The sequence below is a fragment of the Oncorhynchus kisutch genome, unplaced genomic scaffold (assembly GCF_002021735.2).
Source record: "Oncorhynchus kisutch isolate 150728-3 unplaced genomic scaffold, Okis_V2 scaffold2202, whole genome shotgun sequence".
NCBI classification, from domain to species: Eukaryota; Metazoa; Chordata; class Actinopteri; order Salmoniformes; family Salmonidae; genus Oncorhynchus; species Oncorhynchus kisutch.
In genome coordinates, this window is record NW_022264147.1 from 354,385 (window position 1) to 368,543 (window position 14,159).

The following is a 14,159-nucleotide window of genomic DNA, read 5'->3' on the forward strand; positions in this document are numbered from 1 at the left end:
ATCCATCACCCCTCCCCCTCACCCCTCTCTCTAATATCCATCACCCCTCCCCCTATCTCTAATATCCTTCACCCCTCCCCCTCTCTCTAATATCCATCCCCCCTCCCATTAGTGGGGAACTATAACCACAGACACGTGAGAACCTTGACTTGGGAGCTTCTTGAGAGTGTCTTGAGAGGGGGGAGACAGGAACATATGAAGGGAGAGGAGCCAAAATGAGACGAGGCATTCCCAGCAACCCCCCTGATCCCCTGTTCCCCCCTTTCCCTTCTTACAGACAGAGATGGGCCAGTAGGGAGAGCACCAGCAGTGCCAAGTGGAGCTAATGTCTTCTATTGGCTACTGATCCTCTCTGCTGTATCTAGTCCATGTCTATACTGCTGTAGAATGACCGTTATGTTCTGTTTCCTGTATCTATAGACCTCCTCTCTGCTGTAGAATGACCGTTATGTTCTGTTTCCTGTATCTATAGACCTCCTCTCTGCTGTAGAATGACCTTTATGTTCTGTTTCCTGTATCTATAGACCTCCTCTCTGTTGTAGAATGACCTTTATGTTCTGTTTCCTGTATCTATAGACCTCCTCTCTGCTGTAGAATGACCTTTATGTTCTGTTTCCTGTATCTATAGACCTCCTCTCTGCTGTAGAATGACCGTTATGTTCTGTTTCCTGTATCTATAGACCTCCTCTCTGCTGTAGAATGACCGTTATCTTCTGTTTCCTGTATCTATAGACCTCCTCTCTGCTGTAGAATGACCGTTATGTTCTGTTTCCTGTATCTATAGACCTCCTCTCTGCTGTAGAATGACCTTTATGTTCTGTTTCCTGTATCTATAGACCTCCTCTCTGCTGTAGAATGACCTTTATGTTCTGTTTCCTGTATCTATAGACCTCCTCTCTGCTGTAGAATGACCTTAATGTTCTGTTTCCTGTATCTATAGACCTCCTCTCTGCTGTAGAATGACCTTTATGTTCTGTTTCCTGTATCTATAGACCTCTCTACATACATTGTTTTTCGTAAGGGGACTGCTTCGTAAGGGGAATCTGTCCTCTGTCCTCTGTCCTCTGTCCTCTGGCCTCTGTCCTCTGTCCTCTGGCCTCTGTCCTCTGTCCTCTGGCCTCTGTCCTCTGTCCTCTGTCCTCTGTCCTCTGTCCTCTGGCCTCTGTCCTCTGTCCTCTGTCCTCTGTCCTCTGTCCTCTGGCCTCTGTCCTCTGTCCTCTGTCCTCTGGCCTCTGTCCTCTGTCCTCTGTCCTCTGTCCTCTGTCCTCTGTCCTCTGGCCTCTGTCCTCTGTCCTCTGTCCTCTGTCCTCTGTCCTCTGGCCTCTGTCCTCTGTCCTCTGGCCTCTGTCCTCTGTCCTCTGTCCTCTGTCCTCTGTCCTCTGTCCTCTGCCTCTGTCCTCTGTCCTCTGTCCTCTGTCCTCTGTCCTCTGGCCTCTGTCCTCTGTCCTCTGTCCTCTGTCCTGTCCTCTGTCCTCTGTCCTCTGTCCTCTGTCCTCTGTCCTCTGTCCTCTGTCCTCTGTCCTCTGTCCTCTGTCCTCTGTCCTCTGTCCTCTGTCCTCTGTCCTCTGTCCTCTGGCTCTGTCCTCTGTCCTCTGTCCTCTGTCCTCTGGCCTCTGTCCTCTGTCCTCTGGCCTCTGTCCTCTGTCCTCTGTCCTCTGTCCTCTGGCCTCTGTCCTCTGTCCTCTGGCCTCTGTCCTCTGTCCTCTGTCCTCTGTCCTCTGGCCTCTGTCTCTGTCCTCTGTCCTCTGTCCTCTGTCCTCTGGCCTCTGTCCTCTGTCCTCTGGCCTCTGTCCTCTGTCCTCTGTCCTCTGTCCTCTGTCCTCTGTCCTCTGTCCTCTGTCCTCTGTCCTCTGTCCTCTGTCCTCTGTCCTCTGTCCTCTGTCCTCTGTCCTCTGTCCTCTGGCCTCTGTCCTCTGTCCTCTGTCCTCTGTCCTCTGTCCTCTGTCCTCTGTCCTCTGTCCTCTGTCCTCTGTCCTCTGTCCTCTGTCCTCTGTCCTCTGTCCTCTGGCCTCTGTCCTCTGTCCTCTGTCCTCTGTCCTCTGTCCTCTGGCCTCTGTCCCTCTGTCCTCTGGCCTCTGTCCTCTGTCCTCTGGCCTCTGTCCTCTGGCCTCTGTCCTCTGTCCTCTGGCCTCTGTCCTCTGGCCTCTGTCCTCTGTCCTCTGGCCTCTGTCCTCTGTCCTCTGTCCTCTGTCCTCTGTCCTCTGTCCTCTGTTTGAAAAGCATTTACTTACGTTGTTTTATTTACATGACATTTGTTTTAGGGGAATTAATTTTTGATTATCAAATATTCATTATCAATCATTCATTATCAATCATTCATGATCAATCATTCAGTATGTAATAATTCATTATGTAATAATTCATTATCAATAATTCATTATCAATAATTCATTATTGATTATTCATTATCAATCATTCATGATCAATCATTCATTATCAATCATTCAGTATCTAATCATTCATGATCAATAATTCATTATCAATAATTCATTATCAATAATTCATGATTGATCATGAATGATTGATAATGATGAACTGTTTAAACTTGTTTAACACATGTTGACACTTACAGGAATGAGAGTGTATTGAGGAGCCTGTCTACCTGATGATGCTAAACGTGGATGTTCCTCACGCTGTTCATCGTCTCATTAACTGCCCGTCCAGCGCGGCTGCTGCATTTACCAAGCTGTTAACGATGTCCCACGTTAATGGCTGACGGTTCAGCCCAGAAATCACCTGAACCATTGGTAGCTTACGCTGTAACAATCTACCCCTACAATCTACGCTGACAATCTACACTGACCATCTACACTGGCAATCTACACTGACAATCTACACCTACAACCTACACTGACAATCTACCCCTACAATCTACACTGACAATCTACCCCTACAATCTACACTGATAATCTACACTGACAATCTACCCCTACAATCTACACTGACAATCTACACTGACAATCTACCCCTACAACCTACACTGACAATCTACACTGGCAATCTACACTGACAATCTACCCCTACAACCTACACTGACAATCTACACTGGCAATCTACACTGGCAATCTACACTGACAATCTACCCCTACAACCTACACTGACAATCTACACTGGCAATCTACACTGACAATCTACACTGACAATCTACCCCTACAATCTACACTGACAATCTACACCTACAATCTACACTGATAATCTACACTGACAATCTACCCCTACAATCTACACTGACAATCTACCCCTACAATCTACACTGACAATCTACCCCTACAATCTACACTGACAATCTACACCTACAATCTACACTGACAGCAGGTAGTGCATTCGGGGTTGAACATGACTTCAGGGCCCTTTGGAAGCACAGGGGCTTTCCTCACCTCGTCTGGCAACTGTCTCCCCGATCCTACAGATTGTATCACTTCCCCTTTTCTTCAGAAAACATGTTTTCTCTACAGGATGTCTCTGACCTCCAACAAGGTGTTTCGCCCTGGGGAAATGAGATAGTTGAGGAAGAAATGCTCTTTTTGACACACAGAAGAACCTCTGGTAAACGGTTTTTTCCGTTTTCCCCCAGATCTTTCTCATGTGGCTAAGCTGTTCACGTGGCCAAGACCATGTGTGAAAAGGGGGAAGTGATAGAAACATAACCTTTGGTTTGCACCTGCACTTTCTGCTTTTACACACAAAGTGTGTGGTTTGTATGATTAACAAACGCTGGCAGAGGCCTTCCGATGCCGATGTCAGAACAACATGATGAGGGATTTCATTGAATGACCTCCGTGCCATTGGGAACATGGGTAACATGGGTATGGTATGGGTAACATGGGTATGGGTATGGTATGGGGAACATGGGTATGGGTATGGTATGGGGGAACATGGGTATGGGTATGGTATGGGGAACATGGGTATGGGTATGGTATGGGGAACATGGGTATGGTATGGGGAACATGGGCATGGGTATGGTATGGGTAACATGGGTATGGGTATGGTATGGGTATGGTATGGGTATGGTATGGGTAACATGGGTATGGGTATGGTATGGGGAACATGGGTAACATGGGTATGGTATGGGGAACATGGGTATGGGTATGGTATGGGGAACATGGGCATGGGTATGGTATGGGTATGGTAAGGGTATGGTATGGGTAACATGGGTATGGGTATGGTATGGGGAATATGGGTATGGGTATGGTATGGGTAACATGGGTATGGTATGGGGAACATGGGTATGGTATGGGTAACATGGGTATGGTATGGGAAACATGGGTATGGGTATGGTATGGGGAACATGGGTATGGGTATGGCATCATGGGTAACATGGGTAACATGGATATGGGATGGGTATGGGGAACATGGGTATGGGTATGGTATGGGTATGGTAAGGGTATGGTATGGTATTGGTAACATGGGTATGGGTATGGTATGGGTATGGTAAGGGTATGGTATGGGTAACATGGGTATGGGTATGGTATGGGGAACCTGGGTATGGGTATGGTATGGGGAACATGGGTATGGGTATGGTATGGGTAACATGGGTATGGGTATGGCATGGGGAACATGGGTATGGGTATGGTATGGGTAACATGGGTATGGGTATGGTATGGGTAACATGGGTATGGTATGGGTAACATGGGTATGGGTATGGTATGGGGAACATGGGTATGGGTATGGTATGGGTAACATGGGTATGGTATGGGTAACATGGGTATGGGTATGGTATGGGGAACATGGGTATGGTATGGGTAACATGGGTATGGGTATGGTATGGGTAACATGGGTATGGGTATGGTATGGGTAACATGGGTATGGGTATGGTATTGGTAACATGGGTATGGTATGGGTAACATGGGTATGGGTATGGTATGGGGAACATGGGTATGGGTATGGTATGGGTAACATGGGTATGGGTATGGTATGGGTAACATGCGTATGGGTATGGTATGGTATGGGGAACATGGGTATGGTATGGGTAACATGGGTATGAGTATGGTATGGGTAACATGGGTATGGTATGGGTAACATGGGTATGGGTATGGTATGGGGAACATGGGTATGGGTATGGTATGGGGAACATGGGTATGGTATGGGTAACATGGGTATGGGTATGGTATGGGTAACATGGGTATGGGTATGGTATGGGTAACATGGGTATGGGTATGGTATGGGTAACATGGGTGTGGTATGGGTAACATGGGTATGGGTATGGTATGGGGAACATGGGTATGGTATGGGTAACATGGGTATGGGTATGGTATGGGTAACATGGGTATGGGGGGGTGGTATGGGTAACATGGGTATGGTATGGGTAACATGGGCATGGTATGGATAACATGGGTATGGGTATGGTATGGGGAACATGGGTATGGGTATGGTATGGGGAACATGGGTATGGGTAACATGGGTATGGCTATGGTATGGGTATGGTATGGGTATGGTATGGGTATGGGTATGGTATGGGGAACATGGGTATGGGTAACATGGGTATGGGAATGGTATGGGTAACATGGGTATGGGTATGGTATGGGTAACATGGGTATGGGTATGGCATGGGGAACATGGGTATGGGTATGGTATGGGTAACATGGGTATGGGTATGGTATGGGGAACATGGGCATGGGTATGGTATGGGTAACATGGGTATGGTATGGGTAACATGGGTCTGGGTATGGTATGGGGAACATGGGTATGGTATGGGTAACATGGGTATGGGTATGGTATGGGGAACATGGGTATGGGTAACATGGGTATGGGTATGGTATGGGTATGGTATGGGTAACATGGGTATGGTATGGGGAACATGGGTATGGGTATGGCATCATGGGTAACAGTAATGCCCCTGGCTCTGATGTACATGCGTGGACGAGCGTATCGTACCACTGGTTCAGCACCTCATCAGATACTCAACGGTAGACCCAATGAGAATGCTTTACATTCTTTTGACATTGATGCATTGGACCAAAAATCATGGGTTACTGTGCTGCTAGTGGTTAGAGCGTTGGGCCAGTAACCGAAAGGTAGCCTAGTGGTTAGAGCGTCGGGCCAGTATTCAGCAGGTAGCCTAGTGGTTGGAGCGTCGGGCCAGTAACCAGCAGGTAGCCTAGTGGTTAGAGCGTCGGGCCTGTAACCAGCAGGTAGCCTAGTGGTTGGAGCGTCGGGCCAGTAACCAGCAGGTAGCCTAGTGGTTAGAGCGTCGGGCCAGTAACCAGCAGGTAGCCTAGTGGTTAGAGCGTCGGGCCTGTAACCAGCAGGTAGCCTAGTGGTTGGAGCGTCGGGCCAGTAACCAGCAGGTAGCCTAGTGGTTAGAGCGTCGGGCCAGTAACCAGCAGGTAGCCTAGTGGTTGGAGCGTCGGGCCAGTAACCAGCAGGTAGCCTAGTGGTTAGAGCGTCGGGCCAGTAACCAGCAGGTAGCCTAGTGGTTGGAGCGTCGGGCCAGTAACCAGCAGGTACTCTAGTGGTTAGAGCGTCGGGCCAGTAACCAGCAGGTAGCCTAGTGGTTGGAACGTCGGGCCAGTAACCGAAAGGTTGCTGGATCGAATCCCCGAGCTGACAAGGTAAAAATCTGTCGTTCTGCCCCTGAGCAAGGCAGTTAACCCACTGTTCCTCGGGGCCCCGAAAACGCAAATGTCGATTATGGCAGCCCACCCCGCACTTTTCTGATTCAGAGGGGGTTGGGTTAAATGCAGAAGACACATTTCAGTTGTCCAACAGACTAGGTATCATCCTCCTTTCCCTTCACTTCATCATGTTCTGAAGTCTGTTGTCCTGCAGGGTGAAAGCGGCCTAAGGGAGGAAACCACAACCAGGTGACTGGGTGGTCGTCAAGGACCTCCGCAGAAAGACTCTTGGACAGGTCTATTTCAGGTGCTTCTGACGACGCACACAGCGTTGAAGGTTGTAGAGAGACTCCGTACGAGGCAGCGTTGAAGGTTGCAGAGAGACTCCACACGAGGCAGTGTTGGACCGGTCTATTTCAGGTGCTTCTGACGACTCACACAGCATTGAAGGTTGCAGAGAGGTCTATGTGGATTCACGCCAGCAGGAAGGTGACCCCTCAATCCAGATTAAGATGTACAAGCTGAAGGAAACCTCAAAGACCATGAGGTTACCAAGGACAGGTACCCTACCAATTATATTACCTGTGATTACCTTGTCCCAGACCTGCTACCTGTCCCAGACCTGCTTTTTTCAACTCTCTAGAGACAGCAGGAGCGGTAGAGATACTCTGAATGATCGGCTATGAAAAGCCAACTGACATTTACTCCTGAGGTGCTGACTTGCTGCACACTCAACAACTACTGTGATTATTATTATTTGACCATGCTGGTAATTTATGAACATTTGAACATCTTGGCCATGTTCTGTTATAACCTCCACCCGGCACAGCCAGAAGAGGACTGGCCACCCCTCAGAGCCTGGTTCCTCTCTAGGTTTATAATCTCCACCCCTCATAGCCTGGTTCCTCTCTACCCGGCACAGCCAGAAGAGGACTGGCCACCCCTCATAGCCTGGTTCCTCTCTACCCGGCACAGCCAGAAGAGGACTGGCCACCCCACATAGCCTGGTTCCTCTCTAGGTTTCTTCCTAGGTTCTGGCCTTTCTAGGGAGGTTTTCCTAGCCACCGTGCTTCTACACCTGCATTGCTTGCTGTTTGGGGGTTTAGGCTGGGTTTCTGTACACCACTTTGAGATATCAGCTGATGTAAGAAGGGCTATATAAATACATTTGATTTAAACTGTACGACCATGTATTACAATCTGTTTTCAGGTGTAACCCCCCGAAAATTGGCACCGCTAACAGCGCTGCTAAATTGAGAAGTGACACAAGTGTTTATACCCTTTGAATGTTATACATTATGTGAAGGTGTTAACGGAGGTCCTTCATGTGGATAAGGTCACAACATTCGAAAGATCCCTTCCCCAGATGTTTATACTTATACTTATATCTGCGAGGCTGAAAAGACGGAATCGTGCTTATTTATGTTAAATTGAGTCTCAAATGGAAGGAGTATAGTGGCAATATTGCTGTTATAATGTTTATCCCGTGTATCTCTGCATTCAACTGAAGTCACATAGAGGACGTGCTAGAGGACGTACTAGAGGACGTACTAGAGGACGGGCTAGAGGACGTGCTAGAGGACGTGCTAGAGGACGTGCTAGAGGACGTGCTAGAGGACGTACTAGAGGACGTGCTAGAGGACGTGCTAGAGGACATGCTAGAGGACGTGCTAGAGGACGTACTAGAGGACGTGCTAGAGGACGTGCTAGAGTACGTACTAGAGGACGTGCTAGAGGACGTGCTAGAGGACGTACTAGAGGACGTGCTATAGAGGATGTGCTAGAGGATGTACTAGAGGACGTACTAGAGGACGGGCTAGAGGACGTACTAGAGGACGTACTAGAGGACGGGCTAGAGGACGGGCTAGAGGACGTACTAGAGGACAGGCTAGAGGACGGGCTAGAGGACATACTAGAGGACGTACTAGAGGACGTACTAGAGGACGTACTAGAGGACGTGCTAGAGGACATGCTAGAGGACGGGCTAGAGGACGTACTAGAGGACGTACTAGAGGACATACTAGAGGACGGGCTAGAGGACGTGCTAGAGGACGGGCTAGAGGACGTGCTAGAGGACGTGCTAGAGGACGTACTAGAGGACGTACTAGAGGACGGGCTAGAGGACGTACTAGAGGACGTACTAGAGGACGTACTAGAGGACGGGCTAGAGGACGTGCTAGAGGACGGGCTAGAGGACGTGCTAGAGGACGGGCTAGAGGACGTGCTAGAGGACGTGCTAGAGGACGTGCTAGAGGACGTGCTAGAGGACGTACTAAAGGACGTGCTATAGAGGACGTGCTAGAGGACGTACTAGAGGACGGGCTAGAGGACGTGCTAGAGGATGTGCAAGAGGACGTCCCTGTTATAATGTGTATCCCGTGTATCTTTACATTCAACTAAAGTCACATAGCGTACAACTGAGACGTCCTCCCTCTGCTAGAGGACGTTCCCCTTTGTGTACGGGACTGACTCATGGTTCTGTATACTACAGTTTACTAAATCATTCTATAGTAAGTACTGTAGTATTACATAGGAAAACTGTAGTATGTTTTCATGTGGGTTTAAACATCTTCAGTGCTGGGACACTTCTGTATCTTGATTAATTAAATGCAATGAGTTAGCCAAGGCCACATTAGTGTGGTAGTGATGAGTAATGAAATCTCCCTTAACGGCAACAGAACCTTGGCAGTGGACCAGACCAGACAGAGCGAGAGAGAGATAGACAGAGAGAGAGAGAGAAAGAGAGAGAGACAGAGAGAGCGAGAGAGAGAGAGAGAGAGAGACAGAGAGAGCGAGAGAGAGAGAGAGAGAGAGAGAGAGAGACAGAGAGAGCGAGAGAGAGAGAGAGAGAGACACACACAGAGAGAGAGACAGAGAGAGAGAGAAAGAGAGAGAGAAAGAGAGAGAGCGAGAGACAGAGAGACAGAGAGAGAGAGACAGAGAGACAGAGAGACAGAGAGAGAGAGAGAGAGAGAGAGAGAGAGAGAGAGAGAGATAGATGTTTTGTGTCTGTGGACAACATTATTCAACACTATTCCCTGTAGAATTCAGCACTGTCTCGTTATGGGGAGATTTCACAGTTTGTGGATCATGAACTGCAGTCACGACCAGCCAGACACAACACCACATACACTACATACACCACAGACACTACAGACACACCACTGCAGACACTACACTGCAAACACAACAGACACAACAGACACCACACTACAGACACCACACAACAGATGCTACTGCCACCACAGACAGACACTAAAGACACCTAAGAGAGAGAGGGGGGGGAGAAAGAGGGGAGAGAGAGGGGGGAGGAAGGGGAGAGAGAGAGGGAGGAAGGGGAGAGAGAAAGAGGGGGGAGAGAGAGGGAGGGAGGGGGAGAGAGATAGGGAGGAGGGGGCGAGAGAGGGGAAGGGGAGAGAGAGCGAGAGAGGTACAGGGAGAGAGAGAGAGAGAGAGAGAGAGAGGGGAGGGGGGAGAGAGAGAGGAGGGAGAGAGAGAGGGAGAGAGAGGGAGGAGGGGGAGAGAGAGAGGGAGGAAGGGTAGAGAGCGAGAGAGAGGGGAGGGAGGGAAAGAGTGAGAGGAGAGAGACTATGAGGAGAGTAGTAGCATACAAAATTTAGGCTGGTTAAAATTAGACTCCATTCAGAAGAAGTCTGGACAAAAGAGACATGAGACAGAAGAGACATTTTGTTGAAAAGGTTTAGGAGGTCCTTGAGAGGCATGCAATTTAGAAAACGGAGTAGAGAGTTGTCTTTCTACAGGAGGACGACGGTTAGTGTGCATCCCAAATGGCACTCCTTAGGGCTCTGGTCAAAAGTAATGCACTATGTAGGGAATAGGGTTCCATAGGGCTCTGGTCTAGAGTAGTGCACTATGTAGGGAATAGGGTTCCATAGGGCTCTGGTCTAAAGTAGTGCACTATGTAGGGAATAGGGTTCCATAGGGCTCTGGTCAAAAGTAGTGCACTATGTAGGGAATAGGGTTCCATAGGGCTCTGGTATAGAGTAGTGCACTATGTAGGGAATAGGGTTCCATAGGGCTCTGGTCAAAAGTAGTGCACTATGTAGGGAATAGGGTTCCATAGGGCTCTGGTCAAAAGTAGTGCACTATGTAGGGAATAGGGTTCCATAGAGCTCTGGTCTAAAGTAGTGCACTATGTAGGGAATAGGGTTCCATAGGGCTCTGGTGTAAAGTAGTGCACTAATAGGGTGCAGTTGCCTTTTATTAAAGAGCGATTGATAATATGGCTCTAACACAGCACGTATTGTGTCTGGCTGACGCAACAATGCAAATATATGACAGTCCCATTTGGGACCTTTGCTCTTTTCAAATCTACTCCGTTGGGCTGTCATAAAAACAAGCTTTTATCTGAGGCAAACATTCCTGTCCTCTGTCTAAACCCCTGATTAATGTCCTGTACCTGACAACAGAGGTTTATACCTGACAACAGAGGTTTATACCTGTACCTGACAACAGAGGATTATACCTGACAACAGAGGTTTCTACCTGTACCTGACAACAGAGGTTTATACCTGTACCTGACAACAGAGGTTTATACCTGTACCTGACAACAGAGGTTTATACCTGTACCTGACAACAGAGGTTTATACCTGACAACAGAGGTTTCTACCTGTACCTGACAACAGAGGTTTATACCTGTACCTGACAACAGAGGTTTCTACCTGTACCTGACAACAGAGGTTTATACCTGTACCTGACAACAGAGGTTTATACCTGACAACAGAGGTTTATACCTGTACCTGACAACAGAGGTTTATACCTGTACCTGACAACAGAAGTTTATACCTGTACCTGACAACAGAGGTTTATACCTGTACCTGACAACAGAGGTTTATACCCGACAACAGAGGTTTATACCTGTACCTGACAACAGAGGTTTATACCTGACAACAGAGGTTTATACCTGTTACCTGACAACAGAGGTTTATACCTGTAACCTGACAACAGAAGTTTATACCTGTACCTGACAACAGAGGTTTATACCTGTACCTGACAACAGAGGTTTATACTGACAACAGAGGTTTATACCTGTACCTGACAACAGAGGTTTATACCTGACAACATAGGTTTATACCTGTACCTGACAAACAGAGGTTTATATCTGACAACAAGAGGTTTTATACCTGTACCTGACAACAGAGGTTTATACCTGACAACAGAGGTTTATACCTGTACCTGACAACAGAGGTTTATACCTGTACCTGACAACAGAGGTTTATACCTGTACCTGACAACAGAGGTTTATACCTGTACCTGACAACAGAGGTTATACCTGTACCTGACAACAGAGGTTTATACCTGACAACAGAGGTTTATACCTGTGCCTTGACAACAGAGGTTTATACCTGACAACAGAGGTTTATACCTGAAAACAGAGGTTTAATAACTATACCTGACAACAGAGGTTTATACCTGACAACAGAGGTTTATACCTGACAACAGAGGTTTATACCTGACAACAGAGGTTTATACCTGACACAAAACCAGAGGTTTATACCTGACACAAGGTTTATACCTGACAAGGTTTATACCTGACAACAGAGGTTTATACCTGTACCTGACAACAGAGGTTTATACCTGACAACAGAGTTTTATACCTGTACCTGACAACAGAGGTTTATACCTGACAACAGAGGTTTATACCTGACAACAGAGGTTTATACCTGACAACAGAGGTTTATACCTGACAACAGAGGTTTATACCTGACAACAGAGGTTTATACCTGACAACAGAGGTTTATACCTGACAACAGAGGTTTATACCTGACAACAGAGGTTTATACCTGTACCTGACAACAGAGGTTTATACCTGACAACAGAGGTTTATACCTGACAACAGAGGTTTATACCTGACAACAGAGGTTTATACCTGACAACAGAGGTTTATACCTGACAACAGAGGTTTATACCTGACAACAGATGTTTATACCTGTACCTGACAACAGAGGTTTATACCTGTACCTGAGGGAATAGAACCCTATCTAAGGTAGTGGACTATTTATTTATTTTTTATTTTACCTTTATTTAACCAGGTAGGCTAGTTGAGAACACCTTTATTTAACCAGGTAGGCTAGTTGAGAACACCTTTATTTAACCAGGTAGGCTAGTTGAGAACACCTTTATTTAACCAGGTAGGCTAGTTGAGAACACCTTTATTTAACCAGGTAGGCTAGTTGAGAACACCTTTATTTAACCAGGTAGGCTAGTTGAGAACAAGTTCTCATTTACAATTGCGACCTGGCCAAGATAAAGCAAAGCAGTTCGACAGATACAACGACACAGAGTTACACATGGAGTAAAAACAAACATACAGTCAATAATACAGTATAAACAAGTCTATATACGATGTGGGCAAATGAGGTGAGAAGGGAGGTAAAGGCAAAAAAGGCCATGATGGCAAAGTAAATACAATATAGCAAGTAAAACACTGGAATGGTAGTTTTGCAATGGAAGAATGTGCAAAGTAGAAATAAAAAATAATGGGGTGCAAAGGAGCAAAATAAATAAATAAATTAAAATTAAATACAGTTGGGAAAGAGGTAGTTGTTTGGGCTAAATTATAGGTGGGCTATGTACAGGTGCAGTAATCTGTGAGCTGCTCTGACAGTTGGTGCTTAAAGCTAGTGAGGGAGATAAGTGTTTCCAGTTTCAGAGATTTTTGTAGTTCGTTCCAGTCATTGGCAGCAGAGAACTGGAAGGAGAGGCGGCCAAAGAAAGAATTGGTTTTGGGGGTGACTAGAGAGATATACCTGCTGGAGCGTGTGCTACAGGTGGGAGATGCTATGGTGACCAGTGAGCTGAGATGAGGGGGGACTTTACCTAGCAGGGTCTTGTAGATGACATGGAGCCAGTGGGTTTGGCGACGAGTATGAAGCGAGGGCCAGCCAACGAGAGCGTACAGGTCGCAATGGTGGGTAGTATATGGGGCTTTGGTGATAAAACGGATTGCACTGTGATAGACTGCATCCAATTTGTTGAGTAGGGTATTGGAGGCTATTTTGTAAATGACATCGCCAAAGTCGAGGATTGGTAGGATGGTCAGTTTTACAAGGGTATGTTTGGCAGCATGAGTGAAGGATGCTTTGTTGCGAAATAGGAAGCCAATTCTAGATTTAACTTTGGATTGGAGATGTTTGATGTGAGTCTGGAAGGAGAGTTTACAGTCTAACCAGACACCTAAGTATTTGTAGTTGTCCACGTATTCTAAGTCAGAGCCGTCCAGAGTAGTGATGTTGGACAGGCGGGTAGGTGCAGGTAGCGATCGGTTGAAGAGCATGCATTTAGTTTTACTTGTATTTAAGAGCAATTGGAGGCCACGGAAGGAGAGTTGTATGGCATTGAAGCTTGCCTGGAGGGTTGTTAACACAGTGTCCAAAGAAGGGCCGGAAGTATACAGAATGGTGTCGTCTGCGAAGAGGTGGATCAGGGACTCACCAGCAGCAAGAGCGACCTCATTGATGTATACAGAGAAGAGAGTCGGTCCAAGAATTGAACCCTGTGGCACCCCCATAGAGACTGCCAGAGGTCCGGACAGCAGACCCTCCGATTTGACACACTGAACTCTATCAGAGAAGTAGTTGGTGA

At 47.2% G+C, this 14,159-nt stretch overlaps 1 protein-coding gene across 1 annotated transcript; it reads left to right on the plus strand.

Annotated features, from left to right (window-relative positions):
* The first annotated feature begins 7,066 nt into the window (after positions 1–7,066).
* Positions 7,067–8,844, plus strand: LOC116369461 (coiled-coil domain-containing protein 1-like). Its single transcript, XM_031819486.1, has 3 exons — positions 7,067–7,101; positions 8,065–8,305; positions 8,353–8,844. The coding sequence occupies exons 1-3, from the start codon at positions 7,067–7,069 to the stop codon at positions 8,842–8,844; spliced, it is 768 nt and encodes a 255-aa protein (XP_031675346.1).
* Positions 8,845–14,159: the final 5,315 nt, after the last annotated feature.

Bases quoted from the DNA above. Each gene is read 5' to 3' on its own strand.
- LOC116369461 (XM_031819486.1), top strand. From the start codon at position 7,067: ATGTACAAGCTGAAGGAAACCTCAAAGACCATGAG. The intron at 7,102-8,064 runs GTTACCAAGGAC...ATTCAACTGAAG, and splicing joins GAAACCTCAAAGACCATGAG to TCACATAGAGGACGTGCTAG. The intron at 8,306-8,352 runs GTACTAGAGGAC...GATGTACTAGAG, and splicing joins TAGAGGACGTGCTAGAGGAC to GACGTACTAGAGGACGGGCT.